The 25,234-nt window shown below is 36.3% G+C and overlaps 1 protein-coding gene across 9 annotated transcripts in view; it reads left to right on the forward strand.

Annotated features, from left to right (window-relative positions):
* Positions 1-25,234, forward strand: part of CDH18 (cadherin 18) — a 1,132,251-nt gene that overhangs the window by 1,053,008 nt on the left and 54,009 nt on the right. For all 9 annotated transcript variants that reach the window (XM_030927840.1, XM_030927845.1, XM_030927844.1 and 6 more), the window contains one exon: positions 23,717-23,838. In XM_030927840.1, the coding sequence (XP_030783700.1) occupies positions 23,717-23,838 (122 nt within the window). The remainder of the gene's footprint in view (positions 1-23,716; positions 23,839-25,234) is intronic.

Below are 25,234 nucleotides of genomic sequence, written 5' to 3' on the forward strand. Positions count from 1 at the left end.
ACAGAGACGATTTGAGGTATCCAGTGGAAGAAATCTCTAAGCGACAAAGAGTTCAAGAGGAAGCAGAGCATAAAAGTTTGGAAAATGTACAGCTTGATGATGAGCTAGAAAAGAAAAACCCATTTACTTGGGAGAAATTCAAGCCTGCTGCAGAAATTTGCATAAGTAACAAGGAGTCAAATGTTAAAAACCTAGACAATGGGGAAAATGTCTCCAAGGCGTGTCAGAGATCCTCACAGCTGACCCTCCCATCACAGACCCAGAGACTTAGGAGGGAAAAATGTTTGCACGGGCTGGGTCGGGGCCCCCTGCTGTGTGTAGCCTAGTTACTTGGTGCCCTTCATCCCAGTCGCACCAGCTGTGACAAAAAAAGGGCCTAGGTATAGCTTGGGCAGTGGCTTCGTAGGGTACAAGCCCTAAGCCTTGGCAGCTTGCACATGGTGTTGAGCCTGAGGGTACATAGAAGTCAAGAACTGAGGTTTGGGAACCTCCTCCTAGATTTCAGAGAATGTATGGAAACCATTAGACATCCAGACAGAAGTTTGCTGCTGGGGTGGGTCCTCATGGAGATCTTCTGCTAAGGTAATACAGAAGGCAAATGTAGGGTGCAAGCCCCCACACAGAGTTTCCACTGGGGCACTGCCTAGTGGAACTATGAGAAGATGGCCAATGTCCTCCAGACCCCAGAATGGTAAATCCTCTGAGAGGTTGCACTCTGCACCTTAAAAAGCCACAGACACTCAATGCCAGCCCTTAAAGCAGCTAGGAGGGGTCTTGTACCCTGCAAAGCCACAGGGTTGGACCTGCCCAAGCCCATGGGAGCCCACCTTTTGCATCAGCATGATCTGGATGTGAGACATGGAGTCAACGGAGATAATTTTGGAACTTTAAGACTTGACTGCCCCGCTGGATTCCAGACTTGCATGGGGCCTGTAGCCCCTTTGTTTTGACCAATTTTTCCCATTTGGAATGGCTATATTTACTTACTTAATGCCTGGATCCCCATTGTGTCTAGGAAGTCACTAATTTGCTTTTGATTTTCCAGGCTCATAAGCAGAAGGGACTTGCCTTGTCTCACATGAGACTTTGGACTGTGAACTTTTGAGTTAATGCTGAAATAAGTTAAGACTTTGGAGGATCGTTGGGAAGACATGATTGGTTTTGAAATGTGATGACATGAGTTGTGGGAGGGACCAGGAGTGGAATAATATGCTTTGACTGTGTCCCCACACAAATCTCATCTTTAATTATAGCTCCCCTAATTTCCACGTGTTGTGGGAGGGAGCAGGTGGCAGGTAATTGAATCATGGAGCTCCTCTTTTCCATGCTGTTCTCATCATAGTGAAAAAGTCTCATGAAATCTGATAGTTTTATAAAGGGGTGTTCTGCACACACTTTCTCTTGCCTGCTGCCACGTAAGATGTGACTTGGCTTCTCATTTGCCTTTCGCCATGACTGTGAGGCCTCCCCAGCTTCAGATATGTCTTTATTAGCAGCGTGAGAACAGACTAATACAAGGGTGTTGAGCTACTTCTTCAGGAAAGAGAATCAACTCCAGAAGCATTTCAATCAGAAGCCATGCTTTAGATTAATTTTTATTCACTACCTCATGCCAAATAATATTTGCATTAAGTAGAATGTAATTTATGAATATATATGAGTTCATGCACTCATAAAAATTATATTATTTGCAATCATCACCAAAATAAATGCCTGTTTTTACTAAGTAACATCCTGATTATATATTTACTTGGTAAAATATAGGTATATTTTTATTATGTGCAATACTTTATATGGGGTTTGAGTTGATCTATATCTACTAAGTAAAGCAGTACAAAATTGTAATTTTCTGAGTTTTTTTTTTTTTTTTTTTTTTTTTTTTTTTTTTTTTTTATTATACTTTAAGTTCTAGGGTACATGTGCATAACGTGCAGGTTTGTTACATATGTATACTTATGCCATGTTGGTGTGCTGCACCCATCAACTCGTCAGCACCCATCAATTCATCATTTATATCTTGTATAACTCCCCAATGCAATCCCTCCCTCCTCCCCCCTCCCCCCCCCATGATAGACCCCAGTGTGTGATGTTCCCCTTCCCGAGTCCAAGTGATCTCATTGTTCAGTTCCCACCTATGAGTGAGAACATGCGGTGTTTGGTTTTCTCTTCTTGTGATAGTTTGCTAAGAATGATGGTTTCCAGCTGCATCCATGTCCCTACAAAGGACGCAAACTCATCCTTTTTTATGGCTGCATAGTATTCCATGGTGTATATGTGCCACATTTTCTTAATCCAGTCTGTCACAGATGGACATTTGGGTTGATTCCAAGTCTTTGCTATTGTGAATAGTGCCGCAATAAACATACGTGTACATGTGTCTTTGTAGTAGACTAATTTATAATCCTTTGGGTATATACCCAGTAGTGGGATGGCTGGGTCATATGGTACATCTAGTTCTAGATCCTTGAGGAATTGCCATACTGTTTTCCATAATGGTTGAACTAGTTTACAATCCCACCAACAGTGTAAAAGTGTTCCTATTTCTCCACATCCTCTCCAACACCTGTTGTTTCCTGACTTCTTAATGATTGCCATTCTAACTGGTGTGAGATGGTATCTCATTGTGGTTTTGATTTGCATTTCTCTGATGGCCAGTGATGATGAGCATTTTTTCATGTGTCTGTTGGCTGTATGAATATCTTCTTTTGAGAAATGTCTGTTCATATCCTTTCCCCACTTTTTGATGGGGTTGTTTGTTTTTTTCTCGTATATTTGTTTGAGTTCTTTGTAGATTCTGGATATTAGCCCTTTGTCAGATGAGTAGGTTGCAAAAATTTTCTCCCATTCTGTAGGTTGCCTGTTCACTCTGATGGTAGTTTCTTTTGCTGTGCAAAAGCTCTTTAGTTTAATTAGATCCCATTTGTCAATTTTGGCTTTTGCTGCCGTTGCTTTTGGTGTTTTAGACATGAAGTCCTTGCCCATGCCTATGTCCTGAATGGTACTACCTAGATTTTCTTCTAGGGTTTTTATGGTATTAGGTCTAACATTTAAGTCTCTAATCCATCTTGAATTAATCTTCGTATAAGGGGTAAGGAAAGGATCCAGTTTCAGCTTTCTACTTATGGCTAGCCAATTTTCCCAGCACCATTTATTAAATAGGGAATCATTTCCCCATTTCTTGTTTCTCTCAGGTTTGTCAAAGATCAGATGGCTGTAGATGTGCGGTATTATTTCTGAGGACTCTGTTCTGTTCCATTGGTCTATAGCTCTGTTTTGGTACCAGTACCATGCTGTTTTGGTTACTGTAGCCTTGTAGTATAGTTTGAAGTCAGGTAGCGTGACGCCTCCAGCTTTGTCCTTTTGACTTAGGATTGTCTTGGCAATGCGGGCTCTTTTTTGGTTCCATATGAACTTTAAAGCAGTTTTTTCCAATTCTGTGAAGAAAGTCATTGGTAGCTTGATGGGGATGGCATTGAATCTATAAATAACCTTGGGGAGTATGGCCATTTTCACGATATTGATTCTTCCTATCCATGAGCATGGTATGTTCTTCCATTTGTTTGTGTCCTCTTTGATTTCACTGAGCAGTGGTTTGTAGTTCTCCTTGAAGAGGTCCTTTACATCCCTTGTAAGCTGGATTCCTAGGTATTTTATTCTCTTTGAAGCAATTGTGAATGGAAGTTCATTCCTGATTTGGCTCTCTGCTTGTCTGTTGCTGGTGTATAAGAATGCTTGTGATTTTTGCACATTAATTTTGTATCCTGAGACTTTGCTGAAGTTGCTTATCAGCTTAAGGAGATTTTGGGCTGAGACGATGGGGTTTTCTAAATATACAATCATGTCATCTGCAAACAGGGACAATTTGACTTCTTCTTTTCCTAACTGGATACCCTTGATTTCTTTCTCTTGCCTGATTGCCCTAGCCAGAACTTCCAACACTATGTTGAATAGGAGTGGTGAGAGAGGGCATCCCTGTCTTGTGCCAGTTTTCAAAGGGAATTTTTCCAGTTTTTGCCCATTCAGTATGATATTAGCTGTGGGTTTGTCATAAATAGCTCTTATTATTTTGAGGTACGTTCCATCAATACCGAATTTATTGAGCGTTTTTAGCATGAAGGGCTGTTGAATTTTGTCAAAAGCCTTTTCTGCATCTATTGAGACAATCATGTGGTTCTTGTCTTTGGTTCTGTTTATATGCTGGATTACGTTTATTGATTTGCGAATGTTGAACCAGCCTTGCATCCCAGGGATGAAGCCCACTTGATCATGGTGGATAAGCTTTTTGATGTGCTGCTGAATCTGGTTTGCCAGTATTTTATTGAGGATTTTTGCATCAATGTTCATCAGGGATATTGGTCTAAAATTCTCTTTTTTTGTTGTGTCTCTGCCAGGCTTTGGTATCAGGATGATGTTGGCCTCATAAAATGAGTTAGGGAGGATTCCCTCTTTTTCTATTGATTGGAATAGTTTCAGAAGGAATGGTACCAGCTCCTCCTTGTACCTCTGGTAGAATTCAGCTGTGAATCCATCTGGTCCTGGACTTTTTTTGGTGGGTAGGCTATTAATTGTTGCCTCAATTTCAGAGCCTGCTATTGGTCTATTCAGGGATTCAACTTCTTCCTGGTTTAGGCTTGGGAGAGTGTAAGTGTCCAGGAAATTATCCATTTCTTCTAGATTTTCTAGTTGATTTGCGTAGAGGCGTTTATAGTATTCTCTGATGGTAGTTTGTATTTCTGTGGGGTCAGTGGTGATATCCCCTTTATCATTTTTTATTGCATCTATTTGATTCCTCTCTCTTTTTTTCTTTATTAGCCTTGCTAGCGGTCTGTCAATTTTGTTGATCTTTTCAAAAAACCAACTCCTGGATTCATTGATTTTTTGGAGGGTTTTTTGTGTCTCTATCTCCTTCAGTTCTGCTCTGATCTTAGTTATTTCTTGCCTTCTGCTAGCTTTTGAATGTGATTGCTCTTGCCTCTCTAGTTCTTTTAATTGTGATGTTAGAGTGTCAATTTTAGATCTTTCCTGCTTTCTCTTGTGGGCATTTAGTGCTATAAATTTCCCTCTACACACTGCTTTAAATGTGTCCCAGAGATTCTGGTATGTTGTATCTTTGTTCTCATTGGTTTCAAAGAACATCTTTATTTCCGCTTTCATTTCGTTATGTACCCAGTAGTCATTCAGGAGCAGGTTGTTCAGTTTCCATGTAGTTGAGCGGTTTTGATTGAGTTTCTTAGTCCTGAGTTCTAGTTTGATTGCACTGTGGTCTGAGAGACAGTTTGTTATAATTTCTGTTCTTTTACATTTGCTGAGGAGTACTTTACTTCCAATTATGTGGTCAATTTTGGAATAAGTGCGATGTGGTGCTGAGAAGAATGTATATTCTGTTGATTTGGGGTGGAGAGTTCTATAGATGTCTATTAGGTCCGCTTGGTGCAGAGATGAGTTCAATTCCTGGATATCCTTGTTAACTTTCTGTCTCGTTGATCTGTCTAATGTTGACAGTGGAGTGTTGAAGTCTCCCATTATTATTGTATGGGAGTCTAAGTCTCTTTGTAAGTCTCTAAGGACTTGCTTTATGAATCTGGGTGCTCCTGTATTGGGTGCATATATATTTAGGAGAGTTAGCTCTTCCTGTTGAATTGATCCCTTTACCATTATGTAATGGCCTTCTTTGTCTCTTTTGATCTTTGATGGTTTAAAGTCTGTTTTATCAGAGACTAGGATTGCAACCCCTGCTTTTTTTTGTTCTCCATTTGCTTGGTAGATCTTCCTCCATCCCTTTATTTTGAGCCTATGTATGTCTCTGCATGTGAGATGGGTCTCCTGAATACAGCAGACTGATGGGTCTTGACTCTTTATCCAGTTTGCCAGTCTGTGTCTTTTAATTGGAGCATTTAGTCCATTAACATTTAAGGTTAATATTGTTATGTGTGAACTTGATCCTGCCATTATGATATTAACTGGTTATTTTGCTCGTTAGTTGATGCAGTTTCTTCCTAGCCTCGATGGTCTTTACATTTTGCCAAGTTTTTGCGATGGCTGGTACCGGTTGTTCCTTTCCATGTTTAGGGCTTCCTTCAGGGTCTCTTGTAAGGCAGGCCTGGTGGTGACAAAATCTCTAAGCATTTGCTTATCTGTAAAGGATTTTATTTCTCCTTCACTTATGAAACTTAGTTTGGCTGGATATGAAATTCTGGGTTTAAAATTCTTTTCTTTAAGAACGTTGAATATTGGCCCCCACTCTCTTCTGGCTTGTAGAGTTTCTGCCGAGAGATCTGCTGTTAGTCTGATGGGCTTCCCTTTGTGGGTGACCCGACCTTTCTCTCTGGCTGCCCTTAAGATTTTTTCCTTCATTTCAACTTTGGTGAATCTGGCAATTATGTGTCTTGGAGTTGCTCTTCTGGAGGAGTATCTTTGTGGCGTTCTCTGTATTTCCTGAATTTGAATGTTGGCCTGCCCTACTAGGTTGGGGAAGTTCTCCTGGATGATATCCTGAAGAGTGTTTTCCAACTTGGTTCCATTTTCCCCCTCACTTTCAGGCACCCCAATCAGACGTAGATTTGGTCTTTTTACGTAATCCCATACTTCTTGCAGGCTTTGCTCATTTCTTTTTCTTCTTTTTTCTTTTGGTTTCTCTTCTCGCTTCATTTCATTCATTTGATCTTCAATCGCTGATACTCTTTCTTCCAGTTGATCGAGTCGGTTACTGAAGCTTGTGCATTTGTCACGTATTTCTCGTGTCATGGTTTTCATCTCTGTCATTTCGTTTATGATCTTCTCTGCATTAATGAGTCTAGCTGTCAATTCTTCCACTCTTTTTTCAAGATTTTTAGTTTCTTTGCGCTGGGTACGTAATTCCTCCTTTAGCTCTGATAAGTTTGATGGACTGAAGCCTTCTTCTCTCCTCTCGTCCAAGTCATTCTCTGACCAGCTTTGATCCGTTGCTGGTGATGGGCTGCGCTCCTTTGCAGGGGGAGATGCGCTCTTATTTTTTGAATTTCCAGCTTTTCTGCCCTGCTTCTTCCCCATCTTTGTGGTTTTATCTGTCTCTGGTCTTTGATGGTGGTGACGAACTGATGGGGTTTTGGTATAGGTGTCCTTCCTGTTTGATAGTTTTCCTTCTGACAGTCAGAAGGACTCTCTGTTGGTCTGTTGGAGATTGCTTGAGGTCCACTCCAGACCCTGTTTGCCTGGGTATCAGCAGCAGAGGTTGCCGAAGATAGAATATTGCTGAACAGCGAGTGTACCTGTCTGATTCTTCCTTTGGAAGTGTCCTCTCAGGGGTGTACTCCACCCTGTGAGGTGTGGGGTGTCAGACTGCCCCTAGTGGGGAATTTCTCCCAGCTAGGCTACTCAGGGGTCAGGGACCCACCTGAGCAGGCAGTCTGTCCGTTCTCAGATCTCAACCTCCGCGTTGGGAGATCCGCGGCTCTCCCCAAAGCTGTCAGACAGAGTCGTTCGCGTCTGCACCGGCTCCGGCTACTTCCCCTGTTGGTCTTCAGCTGTGCGCTGTCCCCAGAGGTGGAGACTACAGAGACAGGCAGGCTTCCTTGAGCTGCTGTGAGCTCCACCCAGTTCGAGCTTCCCAGCGGCTTTGTTTACCTACTTAAGCCTCAGCAATGGCGGGCGCCCCTCCCCCAGCCTCGCTGCTGCCTTGCGGATAGATCGCGGCAGACTGCTGTGTTAGCAGTGAGGGAGGCTCCGTGGGCGTGGGACCCTCCCGGCCAGGTGTGGGATATATTCTCCTGGAATGCCTGTATGCTTACAGCGCAGTATTGGGGTGGGAGTTACCCGATTTTCCAGGTGTTGTGTGTCTCAGTTCCCCTGGCTAGGAAAACGGATCCCCTTCCCCCTTGCGCTTCCAGGTGAGGCGATGCCTCGCCCTGCTTCAGCTCTCGCTGGTCAGGCTGCAGCAGCTGACCAGCACCGATTGTCCGGCACTCCCTAGTGAGATGACCCCAGTACCTCAGTTGAAAATGCCTTTTCTGAGTTTTTAGATGTAATAAAACAACCTTGGAGAACACCTCAATGAGCATTACTAAAATATAATTTAATTCTAATCATAAATAGGTGTATAGAAAGAAAGAGCACTAGTAAAGATTTTATAGCCATGTTGGGAGACTGTATTTAGAAATGAAATGCATGCACTGATTACTTGGCTTAATTGACTGTTAGTGTCATCAGGAACATTGCCAGATACAATTGTTTGTCAACCTTAACCTCAACATCAGCCACGTTACCCAAGTGTTTTCTGATATATTCTGTTTTGGAAGGGGAGCTGATACTTTTTCAAATTGTATTTTTAGAAATCTTCTTAATGTACAGTTTCTGAAGAGCCAGTTGTTTTGTGAAGTGACATTCGGTAGTGAATGTTTGTTAAGTATTTTTTTTAGCCTACCTAGGGGTTTATGTCAACAAGAGAAAGGTGCCTCCTCTGGGCAGGTGAGGCATTGCAGCTGCAGTATCCAGGAACGAATGAGGGCAAGGGAGAAACAGTGCTCCTTCCTTCTTGTGAGCAGGCCTTGTTTCAGGGTCATACAAGATACCAATATAAATATTCCAGTGCCTAAATCTGTGCTTATTCTAATATGGCCCTTTAGGGAAGCTGATGTTTGGTGAGCCCAATCATTGGTCAGGTTATTTTAACTCACTAAAGTTTATTTTGTTATTTATTTTTGAAATTCGTATTGTGAAGGAAATTAACTTTTAGAATTGTAAAGATAACATTATGAGGATGATAAATTCAAGATATTGGCTATGGTCAGAGACCTAGAAAGTGTTGTATTCTCATGATATATCACAATTTTGGGGGAAAAGTACTTTCCAAGTAAAGACCTACAGAATGTTTCTGCGGTGGGTAACACCACCTTCCCTCTGTGCAATCTATAATACAGCTGTTTGGTAATTTAAATTAGTTTTCTATTGTTGTGTAACAGATAATAATAAGATTTCTGTAGGTCAGAAATTCAGGTGGGCTCAACTGAGTTCTCTACTTAAGGTCTCAAAAGGCTGAGATCATGTGCCAGCTGGGATGAGCTCTTCTCCAATGGCTATGAGATTCTTACTGGATAATAAACTTTCCTTCAAACTTACATACTATCACTCAATGTTCCCTTTATGCATCCCTTATATAATGCATATTATGCATATTTCCATCCCAACTCTTTGTTAGGACCTACAAATAGGACATCAATGACTGCCTAATAACCAAAACCTATCAGTACTTTTTACCTTTCATTTTTCCCTCATTTCTTGGTGACATTTGACTATGTTCATCTTTCTTTTATCTCTTAAAATTTTCTATATTTTAGCTCCCATTCCAGTATTTTGGTGTTGGATACTTTATCATCTTTATCCTAAAGTATCTTTCAATTAACTCATGCAGAATATGTTAATAAATGATACTTGCTAGGCAGTGTGGTATTTTAGACACTAGGGATATTGAGAATATTATTTTGCGTTTGAGGCGTTTGAGTGTAATTCATAAGACAAGGTAAGTAGATAATGGCATTTTGGAAAATTACTGTGGAAACAGAATTTTTTAGGGATAAGAGAGATTTTTTAGGGGCTACAAAACTGGTAGTTTAATCACTCTAAGGGGATCAGTGAAGGTTTTATAGAGAGGATAATGCATAGATTCAGTCTTGAGTTGAGGGATGAGTAAATGTTGCCCTGCATATTCTCTTCTGATTCCAAATGTGTCTGAATTTGTGTATTAGGATTCTCCAGAGAAACAGAGTGATAGGGAGGATGTGTGTGTGTGTGTGTGTGCATGTGTGTATAATGTGTGTGTGCACACACAGAGACACATATATATGTACATATATTGAGATATGGAAATAGACTGATAGAGAAAGAGAGAGAGAAAGAGAGAGAGAAAGAGAGAGGGGGAACAGATAGATTTATTATAAAAATTTGGCTCACGTGATTATGGAAGCTGACAAATCCCAAATCTGAAGACTCTGTATCCCACTTTGAGTCTGAAGGCAGGCAGACTGCTATAGAGCCAGGAAAAGCTCGTGCAAAGCTGTGAAGCAGGAGAATTCTCTGTCATTGGGGAAGTACTTTGGTTCTAGTAAGGCCTTCAACTGATTGAATGAGGCCCACCAACAATATGAAAGACTGTCTGCTTTACTCAGTCTCCCAATGCTAATGCTAATCTCCTTCCAAAACACCTAGAATAATGTGTGACTATACATATCTGAGCACTCCATGGCTCAGGCAAGTTGACACATAAAATTAACCATCACAGTACCATATACTGCATCATTCACACCATTATCTGAGTGATATTTCGCAATATCTGGATCTCAAACCTAACTACACATTATGTTTTTGAATCCCCTCGAGTGCTATACCCACTGCTTATCTGAGATTCTGAGATTCATTTTTCCTGAAGAAGGTCCTCAGCATCTTACATTCCAAACTGGTAGCTCTCAAAGTGTGTTCCATGGGAACTAATAATGCAGATCCTCAGGCCTCGGCCCAGATCTGGTGAATCCGACACTCTGTGGTTGAGGCCCAGAAACCTTGGTTCTGTCAGGCCTTCCATGTGTTTCTCATTCATGCTAAAGTGTAAGGACCATTGCCCTATATGAATCTAATGTAAAGTTAAGGTTAAGGTTAAGAAACATTGTTTCTAACCACAATTTGATTTAAATCATAGCTCCATTTATTTCCAATCCTATGACAAACACATGCACAGAGACACATACACGTTTCCTGATTGTCTAAGAAATAAACTCCACATGGATGGATTTCCTTAACAAGACTCAGCCCTCTCTGTTTTCAGCTTAATCCTCTGAAAAATGTGCATTGTGCTTTTAGTCATAGTCCCCAAACAGGCCAGGATTTTTCAATAATTTCATAATCCTTTCATCTTTCAGTGACCTGTTTTCATTTTGCTCTGCTTTACAAAGTTACTTACTTATAAGAACTGTTTAAAATGTCACATCTGTAAAATTTTTTGCAACAACTTAGACAAATGTACAGTTTCTTTCCTTCCACAGGTAAATGTTGTGCATGCATTAAGTATAGCACTTATCACATTTCATTGTAGTATTTTTTTCACCTCTATGGGTTTAGAAATCAAGTTTAGAAATCTGGTCTAACTTATCTTGGTTCATCATAGTATTGTCAAATACTTAGTGAATGTCTTGGTATATAGAACGTGGTTAGTAAATTGTGTTACACACATAAATATGTTCTGCTCCTAATTTCTCCACCCATCATAACAGCTTAACAACTTCATGATTCACTACACAATTTATTCATAATTTAATGCAAATATCCTATTTAACATTGTTCTATGCACTAAATGTAAAAATTTCTTTGACCTGATCAATTCACGAAAAGGAAACTCTAATCATTCATTGCTTGTATAACAGTTAAACTTCCAAAAGAGCCAAAGTTTGGGAGATGATACTTTATGGAAACTTTCAATGTGTCTCAAAGCTTCTGCTATTTCCGGAATTTACAAGTGAAACAACAAAAAGTGCATATTGTATGCATTGCTTCAGCTGTCTTTTTCACCTTTTCTTTATAAAGATTACATACAGAACAGTCCACAAACCAATGTTTGTGTTTTCTTTATTCATTGACTCTTTTTAGTTATTTTTCTCTCAACTCTCATGCAAACATAATGAAAGACTAGAATCCACAAATTTCAAATGGAATCCAACTGTTAATGTCAGATGATAGAAATGAAATGTAGTGTTTGTGAGTGTATTCCTTACTGCCCCTTAATATGAAATTATTTTTGGTTAGCAGCTGCATCCAACAATATAAAAACCCTGCCGGCCGGGCACGGTGGCTCAAGCCTGTAATCCCAGCACTTTGGGAGGCCGAGGCGGGCGGATCACTAGGTCAGGAGATCGAGACCATCCTAGCTAACACGGTGAAACCCCGTCTCTACTAAAAAAATACAAAAAACTAGCCAGGCGAGGTGGCGGGCGCCTGTAGTCCCAGCTACTCGGGAGGCTGAGGCAGGAGAATGGCATAAACCCGGGAGGTGGAGTTTGCAGTGAGCTGAGATCTGGCCACTGCACTCCAGCCTGTGTGACAGAGAGAGACTCCTTCTCAAAAAAAAAAAAAAAAAAAAAAAAAAAAAAAAAACAATATAAAAACCCATTACCTCAGAGTGAGTATTTTTAAGTCCCTGTAGCTTATAAACATTATTTTGTTATTGTCAATGTGCTTATTTTGATGTATGCAATTTGTCTTCCACAAATGTGATTGTATTAGCAATTTCCCTTAGCACACAAAAAGATCCTAATTGGCACTTTTTCTTAGCGCACAAAGGGAATAGCACAGAAAGAAGCCAGTATTGCCTTAACCAATAATCAAAAGTAATCAAACAAAATGCTTTTCAGAAATGTTGTGTATACATATACGTATCAATCTATTGCCATGTAACAGATTGCTTCATAATGTAGTAACATAAAACATCAATAAACAATAGTGTGTTACACAGTTTCTTTGGGTCAGTAATAAGGAAACAGCTTACATGGGTGATTCAGGTTCAGAGGTTGTCACCCAGATTTTGATTAGGGCCGTAATTATTTCAAAATGTGACTAGACCTGGGGGAGACACTTCCAACATGTCTCACTTACATAGCTAGCAAGTTGGTGCTGGTTTTTGGCAACGAACTCAGTTTTTCATGTCATGGACTCCTCCATAGGACTGGTGAGTGTCTTGATTGTCATGGAAGCTGACCAACTCAGAGTGAGTTACCCGAGAATGAGTGACCTGAAGGTAACCATCTTCTTTATGACCTAGCCTCAGAAATTGCACATTGTTACTTCTGCAATATTGTATTTAATATTATTAAATATGGAAAACCTTATTAGATATGGAAAGTCATTATACAAGGATATGAATACAGGCTGGAATAATTGGTGTTGTCTTAGAGGTGGCTGCCAGAATTTGTTTGAATGTTTTCACTTATGTGTAAAAAAGCACACAAGGAAAAATAATTCAATATGTTCTCAAATTTAAAAGAGATTTATTGACTCATGTATCTGTAAAGTTTGTAGGTAAATTAAGCTTTGAGTTTGCTTTGATCAGGTCTCTGTCTCCAATTCTCCCTGATTTTTCATTTTCTGAATTTTTTTTAACATTTCCTTTATCCTTCATGTTACTATATTATAGTAAGAAGTAACAAACTGTATGTTAACTTGTAACATGGTAATAAGACCAGTGACGCCCAAGTTGGGTTCATGCATTCTCATTCACAACCTGGGGAGATAAATTGTCATTTTACGTAGCCATTAAAAATGTTGCTGCTTTTGGTTTTTTGGTTTTTGGTTTTTTGTTTTTGTTTTGTATTAATCTTCTTTCACTGCCTTAATAAATGTTTTTAATACATGAAATTTATCCATACATGGATAAATTATTGTGGCAAAATGAAAGGCACGTGGACACTGACTCAGGACCATCAGGCCCATATTTTTATTATTACTCATGGTTAACTCCTTTCAAACCTTTTTAGGTTCTACATAATAAGGAGCAATTTGATGAGACAATTACAATATCCACCACATTTACTTAATGTGCGAATACATTTGATGATTTGTTAATTGCGATATCCCAGTGTTAGTGTCGTATTGTAAGACAGTTAGAACAAGTTTCTTTGTTGAAAAGAAACTTCAAACCACTCAAATAATTTTATACAGCATTGCTAGATATTTATTTTATAGGTTTCTTTTTGTTGAATTTCTAATACTTCTTCCAATTTCCTTACATGTATTGTATCAGATAACATTGCTTCTCCAAAAACTTATAAAATAAGAACAATCAGAAAAGGGTTTTCATATTCCTCTGCCATCCTATCTATCAACCTAGCTAGTGGATGTTGATATCTGTAAATATGGCTTTCTTTAGGTTCCTGAAATGCACTGTCCATGCCCAGTCTGTGGCCACTCCTTCGCATTACCTTATACTGTTCTTACTTGTTTGCTGTGAGACAATGCTCCTTCTATTTTATCTTCTTTCCTGAATTCTCATTTTTCACTGTCTAAAGCATGATTCCCCTGTCCTCAAAAACATGCTCTATTTTCTTTCTGAAAATAAAATTAATTCATGCAAAGCAAACAAAACAAGAAAACCTGAAAACATCTCTTGATCTAATATTCTCCTCCAAGTACAACTCTGTTATCTCATTCTTTTGACTGAAAGACTCCTTGAAATAATTTACTCTGTTTACAGTTTGCATTCTTTTCTTCCATGCTGTTTTAAATCCATTCTAACAAGACTCTTGACTTCGATACTTCAGCACAATCATTTTCAACCTCCATGTCGCAGAATCCAAAGCCTAATTCTCATTCCTCTACTGAACAAAGCATCAATATTTGATACGATTAACAACTCTTTCAAGAAAAAAGACTCTTTCTTTGGCTTAAGGACATAATATCCTTTTGATTAACTCCATCCTTCTTTGGCTCTTCTTTCTGCATGCTGTTTAGTTCCTCCTCACTTCTCTACTTACTGAGTTGTGGGACCCCAAGTTTTAGACTTTAAATGTATCTTGAGTTGTTGCGATGGTGATTTCATTCAGCCTCATAGATTTCATAACTCTCAAATTTTAATCTGCAGCTGCAATGTTATTTTCCCCTGCATTCCGTATTAGCCACTTTAATATCTGCTCCTGAAGATCTCAAACTTGACATGCTGCAAGTAAATCTCTGTCAAATCCGATTTCTCCCTCAATCTTCTTCAGCTGTCTTATCTATCTTTGGAATGATGATGGTAGTCTTTAGATTGCTTATATAAACCATGCAGTCATTTGTCTCTTCTCTCTCATGTTCCACATCCAGTCCACTAGAAACTTTTGTCAGCTATACCTTTAAAAACTATGTATAAGTCAACAATTTCTTATCATTTGTCTCACTTCCACTCCACTTCAACAACTTTCACCCCTTACCTGGGGTATTTTAATAGCTTTCTTTGGATCCTAACCTTAGCTTCCTTTGTGTTTGGGTCCTAACCTTAGCCTTCTTGTTATTCACCCACCTGTCATAATGTGCCTTTTAAATCATAAGTGACACTACATACTACTAAGTCAAATCAAATACTCCCAAATAAATGAAAATGTGACACTCATTATGAATGAACCAAGATACAAACCCAGACACTCACACATATATAATTATGTTGTCGAAAGTTAAAGATAAGGAATGTTTTCTGTTTTTACCTTAGTTCTGGGTAGAGGAAATGAAAAAATAAAAATGTTAATCATCAGAAATTATGTATAAGGCACTTCTTTTTTTTTTTTTTTGGTTTGTGCTATTTTATTAAAGAAACCAGGTTTTTGTTTTTTGTATTTTGTTTTTTTTTTTACAATTTTTATGATGAAAATATTCAAGTAGAAAAAGAATAGTACAACAATAACTTATTGCTGCTGCCTTTTGAATTTTGTGATTTTGTCTTATTGGAATTATTTGAAAGTAAATCGCAAATGTTATAATAATCAGGAAACACCAGTCTCTTTGACTGAAGGTTCTTTGATTATTTTTTTTCCTTTTTTTTTTTTTTTTATTTCTTAACTATTGCTTCAGATCAGCTTGATGTCAACAACCCAGTGATAAGCATAAATGAGGAATATTCTCAATAATTTATAGTATTTATTATTTTAATAGAAGCAATACATTGATAAAGTTTATGTTGTTACTAAAAGTTCGTTTTAAAGAAATTTGTTAGAATGATGCATTGGAAAAATTTTGTCAAAGGGAAGTCTATTTAAAAAAAGGACAGAAAAAAAATACACTGGCTACAAATTTAATGCCTCAGAATACATCACTCTTGTTAACAAGTCAAGTTTCATGGGGAGCAATTTACATAGTAAAATTACCATTTTTATGTGTAAAGCATAATGAATTTTGCAGAGGCATCTAGTCACTTTCCACAACCTTCCTCCACAAAAGTTAAATTTGAAGTGATTTCTCTTCCCTCACCTCCAAGTCCTGGTAACTACCTATAGTTTTACCTTTTTTAAATGTAATGAGAATGACAAGTAGACACTGTGGACTCCTTTGAGTCATTCCTTTCAGGAAGCTTTTGCGTTAGTGAGTCAAGCTTATGAGTTACTCTTTTCAAGAAGCCACACTTGGCTAATTTATATATATTTTTTCAGTAGAGACGGGGTTTCACCATGTTGGCCAGAGTGGTCTCGAACTCCTGACCTCAGCTGATCCACCCCCACCGGCCTCCCAAAGTGCTGTGATTGCAGGTGTGAGCCACCGTGCCCAGCCTAATTTGTGTGTGTGTGTATGTGTGTACATACATTTTAACTTGTCTTGGGTAAATGGCTAAGTGTGGGACTGTTAAACAAAATACCATGTTCGAGTTTATGGAAATATGCCAAATTGCTTTCCAAACTGGCTATACAACTTTGCATTACTATCAGTAGTTGCTTCACGTCCTTCACATATGTTGCCAGGGTATTTTTCCCCTCATTCTAATAAGTATGTGGTGACAACTTATTGTTGTTTTTATTTGCATTTCACCACAGAGAAGTGAGGTTGAGAATATTTTCATGTGGATTCTGTATTTTCTTCTTTGGTGGATTTTCTATTCAGGATTTTGCAAAATTTTATAAAGTTGTTTAGATTTTTATTGTTTGATTTTGAGGTTTTAACATATGTGGACATATGAGTTAATCAGATGTACATTTTTTGAATATATTCACATATTTGTGTCTTATCTTTCCATTTTCTTAATAAATGCTATATTTAATGAGTTTTTCAAATAACATTTTCTTGAAAATTATAATTTGTTGGCTTTTTCTCTTTTATGGTTTTAATATTCTGTGTTTTTTTCTAATAATTCTTTGCCAAACAAAAGATAACAAAAATTTCCTTTATTAGTTTTATATATTTAAACCTTGAGGTTTTATATTTATATTTATGGCTTCCTTTGGGCCATATTTTATATACAATGAGTGGTAAAGGTCAAGTTTAATTTTCTTTAATATGAATTTACAGGGGATCCACTATTTGTCTAAATGCTATCATTTTCCCAATTATTATGGCTAGTTTGTCCATAAACACTTGAGCATTTATGTATTTATCAATTTATTGACTCTCATTAGTACCACTGACAATGTACATACTATTACTACAGTGTTATGATTACTATCGTTTTATAATGACACAAAATCAGTGTGAATTCTCCCACATTTTTCTTCTTTCTTTTTGAAATTTTTTGAAACTGTTTAGAACAGTTTTTGTTGCATATAATTTTTAGAATCAGCTTATCAAATTATTCAACAATGTTGTATTTTTGATTCGTATTACATTGAATCTAAGTTTCACTTTGGGAGCGTGAACACCTCAGTGAATGATATCGAGCATTTTATCCATGAGTAAACACAGTATGTTTTCAGTTATCTAGGTCATTTAAACATTTCTCATAGCAATATATGTAGAATTCAGCATACAAGTATTTCATGTTTGTTTTCATGTTTATTCACGTTATATAAAGTAGATGTTAAAATCTTCCTTTATTTTCATTTTTATAGAAATATATGTAAATACTGAGCTTGTATCCTGTGACACTGCTAAACTGTTTTAATAATTCTGATTTTTTTGTATATGGTATTTTCTTCGTAGATAATCATTCTGGCTCTGAAAGAAGATAAATTTGGTTTTCGTGTTGCAATTTATGTAACTTTTATTTCTTTTACTATTTAACCCTAAAGATAGTGTTCAGGAGAAGTTCTGGGAGCATATATCCCTACATTTCTGTCTATTTCAAATCCTTGGGACAAAGCACTCAGTATTCACCGATAAGAGTGATCATAGTTATAGATTTGTTGAGGTTGAGAAAGTTCCTTCTATTTGTAACTTGCTAAGTGTTCTTTATTTCTTATGTCATATTTGTTAACTTTTATTATGTGTGTATTGAATGTATGCAGTGAATTGTATTCACTGATTTTTAAATGTTAATCAACCAGTCTTCTTTTCCTAGGATATCCCTCACTTGGTCATAATGAATGTATTATCAAAGCCTGAGATAGTCCTGGGGTTCCGCTTATGTAGCTCTCTTCTCCCAGAGAGCATTCTTCACATTATCTATTTTCTATTTTATATATTTTGTTCCATTTTACTATCCTTTGTGATGGCAGACAAGTTTTAATCAGTTGCTTTTTCCTGACCAAAGTGGATTTTTTTTTTTAGTTCTATTTCCAAACCAGTCAAACTTCTTATTGAAATTATGTAGTTTATTTAAATATTAAACAAAATAATGACATATATGTACATAATGGATTCAGAATTTGTGTAACGTACTTTAAGTTGAAAGTTTCCCAAGACTTGATAAAAGTGATTTGCTAAAATTATGTTGCAATCAAGAACAATTAGGCAATTATAAAATCTCAGGTAATTTTATAGAATTAGAAGTGTTGCCATGCTTAGTGTTTTGAAAGAATCTTCAAATTCTTCCCTCACTTAGAATCAATCAATTTTGGACTTCATAAATAACTTCGTAAGTAACTCAGTGTGTGTTATCTTTACAAGAATGGTGGCATTAACCCCGAGCAGCAACAAATCTGTTCTCAGAGTTATGTCCATACTCCTACATTGAGAGATTGCAGTTTGATGAATAATTATGCATTTCAATATTTTTATACAAACATTTAAAATATATATGTTATCATTATTTTTATTAATTATTTTACATAGTAACTGTTTTGCTTTAATTAACATTTTCTGATGTTGATGCTCTCTATAAGGAAATTATTATTATTATTATTTTTTATTATTATTATTATTTGAGACGTAGTCTCGCTGTTGCCCAGGCTGGAGTGCAGTGGTGCGATCCTGGCTCACGGCAAGCTCCATCTCCCTGGTTCACGCCATTCTCCTGCCTCAGCCTCCCGAGTAGCTGGGACTACAGGCTCCCACCACCACACCCAGCTAATTTTTTGTGTTTTCAATAAAGACGGGGTTTCACTGTGTTAGCCAGGATGGTCTCGATCTCCTGACTTCATGATCCACCTGCTTCGGCCTCCCATAGTGTTAGGATTACAGGCGTGAGCCACCGTGTCTGGCCAGGAAATTTTTATTATAATTAGATTGCACACCCAGAAAAAGAAAGAATAAACTTATAATCCATTTTGTTAGTAAGGTTCTAAGCAGTATTAAAAATATGATTGTAATTATAAGTGCAAAAGAGAGCATAACAGTTCATCACAAGATAAATCCTGTATACTCTATAAAGATGAAAGATAGAAAAGTTCACAGGCATTATAGACAAGTAGCCTAAGATAGAGAAAACATGTTAAAACTGAATTATTACAAAAAGTGAAAAATAAATGTTATATTTGTTAGATTTTGTTATATAATTGAGTGGGCCAATTGTGACATTTCACAAGAATAGAATACAGTTTTTCATTTACTTTTTAATCAATAAAATTTCTTACATTATCTCAATGTAATTACTTTCAAGTAGAGGTAAATTACTTTGACTTTGTAGTTCTGGTTAATGGAACAAAGTGTTCATTCCTAACAGCAAAGGCACAGCTTTAATTTTAAAGCTTCTAACTCATGTTACTCTCAGATAATAATATTAATGATATATAAGGAATTGATGGAGGATTTATAGGCAACTGAAACAAAATAATGTATCGAAAAGAGTCAAGATTCATTTTAAATAATTCACTTCAATTTAGAATTTATATGATAACTATGTAATAAATGAGAGCACTTATTGTAAACTGACAAAAGAATAAATATATGGGGTAAATCTTGTGTGATGTGTTTCTAAATGCTTTGTAATTTTTGAAATATTTCTACACATATGTTATGCTCCTTCCTGTGAAATAAGTGACCTTAAATACATAGAGTTAGTTAAATTTTCTATCACATAAAATTCACAGAATTCTTTATTTTAAGACTTTTTATGTGGATACCATAAAGAGATATTTGAGGAGTAATTTATTATATATGATATACATCTTTCATATAAATTATAGTGAATTATTTTGAATACAATATTTGATTTTTTTACTGATATTTAAATCATATAGAAAGAAAAGAGAAAAAGAGGCATATTAGTGGCACCAGCATGTACCAGGCATTGTGAGAGTTTTACATATAAATTATTGTTTAAGTAGATGTAATCATATTATAAAGTAGTTTATAATATGTATTAATTGATTTAGCTCACTTTTTCTACCTAAAACTTAAATATGACTTTCATATACAAGATTTTACAATGGAAAACCTACTCTCATTTCAAATCAAACAAGTACACTTAAGTGGAAATTTGTTTTCATTTGAGCACCTATTTGCAAAACTTATTGTTGTATATTTATTAAAGAAAATAGTGGAAACTTATTTGTTAACAAGCAGAACTTAACCAAGCACGTTAACATGTTCCAGCATCAGTCCACAGTAAGTGTTCAAAAGAATGAGCATAATGTTAGTTATACATTTTCCTATAAGGAAATCTTTTCATAGAACTCTCAATCAGACAGACCAAAAATACAATTTATAAACCATCGCTATTCTCACGGGCATTTATGAAACTTAGATAGCAATAAATGTGGTTATTTAAGTTCATATTCCCTGTAAATTGTTATTATAATAGTAGATAAGGCTTTTCATTTTGAGTGAATTTTCATAATGAAAGCAATAAAAGCATATTTTTAGGAAAATAATCTACAATATTACACTAACCTATTCATGTATTTGACAAATATTTTAATACTAATTTTAGAATATGAATAATCAAATTAGAAATCTACCAAATTCCCTAGTAGGCATATACTAATAGACATGATTTAGATTGTTTAGGTGGCACATATTTAAATAATAATGGCTTTGGTCTAGAAGTAAATTAAACAGTTAAGTCGTGATATTTAAGAAAAAAATAGTATTTGTTTTTTCCATTCAATTTCGATAAGTGGGAAATCTGGAAGAATGACATATTTTGTTGTCCTGTGTTCTCTAGAGCCCATCATAGTGTTACCCACACATCGGTCTTTCCAAAAGTAATCACTGGATAAAAGTTATTGTTTCTCAAGTTATAAAAGATCTTCTAGATATTGTAGCATACCGCTTCCACTTGCAGTGGAATAGCACTTTCTCCGTATCACTATCTCTAGAGGGGGCACTCTGATGACATGAGTCCTTATTGTATTAGCGTTGCATAAAGCACAGATGATTTTTATGTAGCATAGTTTGTGCTGGAAATTGCATGCATGTATTTTGGCTTTGTTTCTATTTTAGTATTCAGAAATTATTAAAATGTACATTCTGCTCTTTCCCAGGCTCAGTATTATATAAAGTCGACATAGTTACCGTTAATTGTTTCTCAAAAACACAACTTGGCAAGTCAAATAACTCTTATTATAGGCTTACAGATTAAATAATTAAGGTACATCAATAAATTGCAAATAACTTTTTGAAGTTCTGCTCCTGAAGAGTGCTGAGAATATGATTTATATTTAAGTTTGTATGATTTCAATGTATTTTATTTCCTCTGCTGTCAAAAGAATATGAAAATTGTTTTCTAGAAACAAAGCATAAAAATAAAAATTATAATAACAATAATAGAAATAGTGTTTTAAGACCTTAGAGAATTACCCAGTTTTAGCCTTGGCAAAATGTTTATAAATCCCATGAACAGGTTTACATTTTATGGGTAGAGTGATTGACATTCAAAGGATAAAATACTAACCCAAGGACACAATAAATGATATATAGAGACCCATGGGTACTTTTCAGTTCACAAATATAGAAATATCTCATATCATAAAAGACCAGAATGCTGCAAGAAGTCTGCAAGAAGACTGCAAGTGGCTATAAAGTGATAGTGAGTTTTCACCCCTAATTATCTGAAATCACAGCCACATTTTTATACATCATCCTACTTTTAGTAACAGCAGTTATTGAATTTGCACCAGAAATTACTTTAAATTTACTCTAACCTTTTGGTTTTCATAACTGCTATGGTTGCCCCTGAAAGGGCAGGCAGTGTCATGAGTCACGTGCTCAAAAAGGTGAGATGTTTCCTACAGGACATAGAATGGTAGTAGGTATACAGACAAAACTGATTTTAGCCTGATCCCAAATGTTATGCTTTTAATCATTGTTACAGAATAGTGATTGTACATTAGGGACGTAAAGTAATATTGAGTCATAATGGAAAGAGTCTATTTTGAAGTAAAAGGATTCAGTTTCCTGTGCTCAAGTGTGGAATGCCTGAGAACACATTCCAGTTTCAGGGGAAAGCTGCAACAAGGCAGAGGTAGGACAGTGAGAGGTGACAGCTGATAGCAGTCAGAGCGATTATGTATATGCTTTTTCATCATTCCTTTAATTCACTAACTTGTGAATAACTTTTATTTTATCTTTATAAAAATTTCCTTCTTTTCTGTACCTCTTCCGTCTTTTATTGTTGAACTAAACAAATATTCCTGGTACAAAATTGATCAAGAATGATCAAGAACAACGCAGTGGAGTGTGTTTACTATGATTCTGTTTAGGCAGTTGACACTTCATATGTCTCCTGAGTGGCAGTGTCTAGTATTGGTTCCAAAGTTTCACAAGCAAAATAAATAAATAAATAAATAAATAAATAAATAAATAAATAAATAAAATTTTGAAATATTTCCTCTTTCTTATTTTTCTAGGGGAAAAATGTGTAGACTGTAATTACCTGTTTAAGTAAAAAATCAGGGATACATTTTTTTCGTTCTTTGCAAAAATTAACTTTTTACTGAAGAATTTATTTTCTCTAGTTGTTTTAATACATTGCTACTTGGATTTTCTATTTACGTTAGAGCTACTTAATATACTTTTTAAACCATCTCTTTTCTTACTATCGTGAATAACTTCTCTATAAGTATTTATTCCCTTTTTCCTAATATTGTTATATCTTTTTAACTAGTGTTATTATTGATGTATTAGTATGTTGTTATAATTTAAATTTGAATTGTTTCAGAGAATGGCAGATACATTAGCAGAGAGAAAACCAGACAGAGAGATTTAATTTGTCCATTATGTATTCTGAATTTCCAGCTTTGACTTGTAAAATAAACCAGACATTTACGTTTTTGTTATATCTCAGAATTAATAAACCCACTGAAAAAACGAAAATACTTGATTTAAGATGGACTTGCAATTATTGAATATATTTTGGTATCTCCCAGTTACATGTCAATTTCTTGTTGACTCTCATGCTAAATTTTGATTTCAATTATTCTTTATTTTCCACAAGTGTGACTCAACATCACACACTACATATATCCTGCCATAAGAAAATGATCCTTTGTGTAAATAAATTTATTTTTTGTTTTCTTTGAGTTTAGGTAGATTTGAACATTAGACATTTTTAAAGATTATGTGATTATTTTTTACTAGCTACTGTGTTTTTCTTAGATTAATGATGAAACCAATTGTTCATCCTGTAGACTCTGACAGCATACAATGAATTCTGACAACTTTCTCCCACTCAAGTTCCTGATAACGTGTAATTTCCTTGATATGACAAAATATCATTTTAGCATTCATGTCATGCCATGGTATTCATTTGCCATTTTCCTGTAAGTTAATGAGTTCTAGCAAAGAGCACCTTCATAAAGTTGTCGTTTGCCAAAAGTCCTGCTGCAGCATATGGAACCAGTGACAAGCTGCAGTATTAAAGAGATTTGTTTTAAACCGAGCCTCTAAAGTGTGCATGGAAATACTAAATACATTCCTGTGTATTTTTCAGATAATCCTGATTTGCTGAGCCATGTCACAGTGGGTATTAGAGTTCTGGATGTCAACGACAATCCACCCGAACTTGCCAGGGAATATGATATTGTTGTCTGTGAAAATTCTAAGCCTGGCCAGGTAAGTTAATTGTTTCCTTCCTCCTCATTTGAATGGAATAAATGCAAGCAGCTTTATTTTTATTATTCTTAGGCATAATCCCCCAAAGCCCACAGTGTAATTTTGTGCTCAGTGAAAATAATTTCATAAAGCTTTATTTTAAGTACCAAATAATTTTTGGAGAATCATAGCAATTGAATTTTCTTTGGATCCGAAATGTAACTCAGAAAAATGAATTCATTCATGAATGCTGCACAAATTATACCAATAAAATGATATTGAATGCTTTATGTCCAACCCTACTTTAAATGAGGTGGAAATAGCAAATGTGTTTCTCTTAATGAGGCTGATGGACTTGATTGTGTCAGAGGGATAGCTCTGTCTATTTTGGAGGATCTGCAGGAGTGACACAGGAATGATGATTGAGTGATGCTGATACTAAACGATGATTCAATGTTAAAAACATGAAGAGTATATATGTATTAATAAGGTGGTGAGAGTGAAGATGAATCTGAAACGTGGGGCAAGAGGCTGGTTGTTGTGTGGCATCTACTTAAAGAAGCAAGGCAATTTGGAAGGCTGGTTGCCTATAGCAAATAGAGCAAGTAGGAGGCTGAAAGGGGTTGTGTATTTGTTTTTCTGCTGTATAAGCAATTACACAAAACCTGCAACTTAAAACAAAAAGTATTTATTATCTCACAGTTTCTATAGGTCAGAAATTTGTGCATGGCTTAGCTGGGTCTTTGCAGAGGTCTCTCAAGACTATAATCAAGGTGTCTGTTAGGGCTGTTTTCTCGCCCGAGGCTTGGGGATCTCTTCCAAGTTCATAGGGCTGTTGGGAGCATTCAGTTTCTCTCTGATACAGACCTGAAAAAGTCAAGACTTTCCTTTATTCCTCAAGGCTGCCCATATCTCTGAGATACCACCAGCAGTTGCTTGCCATTTGGACCTCCCCAATATGTCCAGTTATTTCATCAAGCAAATAAGAGGAGCAAGCCTGCAGGCAAAACAGCCTCATATAATGTAATATAATCAAGTGAGTGACACATCAACACATTTGCCATATTCTGTTTGTCAGAACCAAGACACAGGTCATACCCACACTGAAGGGGGAGGGATTACAGGAAGGTGTGCATTCAAAGGGTATAGGTCAAAATATACCCTTTCTGAGTCAAAAGTACTCTATTATTATCTGTAGTGAACAAGAATGAGTATCCCTTCCCAAATGATGCCAAGTCATTTTGAAACTTGTGCTGAAATTATACTCCTGAGAAGCATCCTTTTTTGTATTTGTGTATGAAGGACAATCAGTGAGGCTTGCTAAAGTAATCATTACCTATTTATTTTTAATACTGTCAGGGAAAAATATATGTATATCTGAATGGCTGGCTTTGTAACATAAAGCTTTTTTCATGTT

The sequence above is a fragment of the Rhinopithecus roxellana genome, chromosome 3, assembly GCF_007565055.1.
Source record: "Rhinopithecus roxellana isolate Shanxi Qingling chromosome 3, ASM756505v1, whole genome shotgun sequence".
NCBI lineage: Eukaryota > Metazoa > Chordata > Mammalia > Primates > Cercopithecidae > Rhinopithecus > Rhinopithecus roxellana.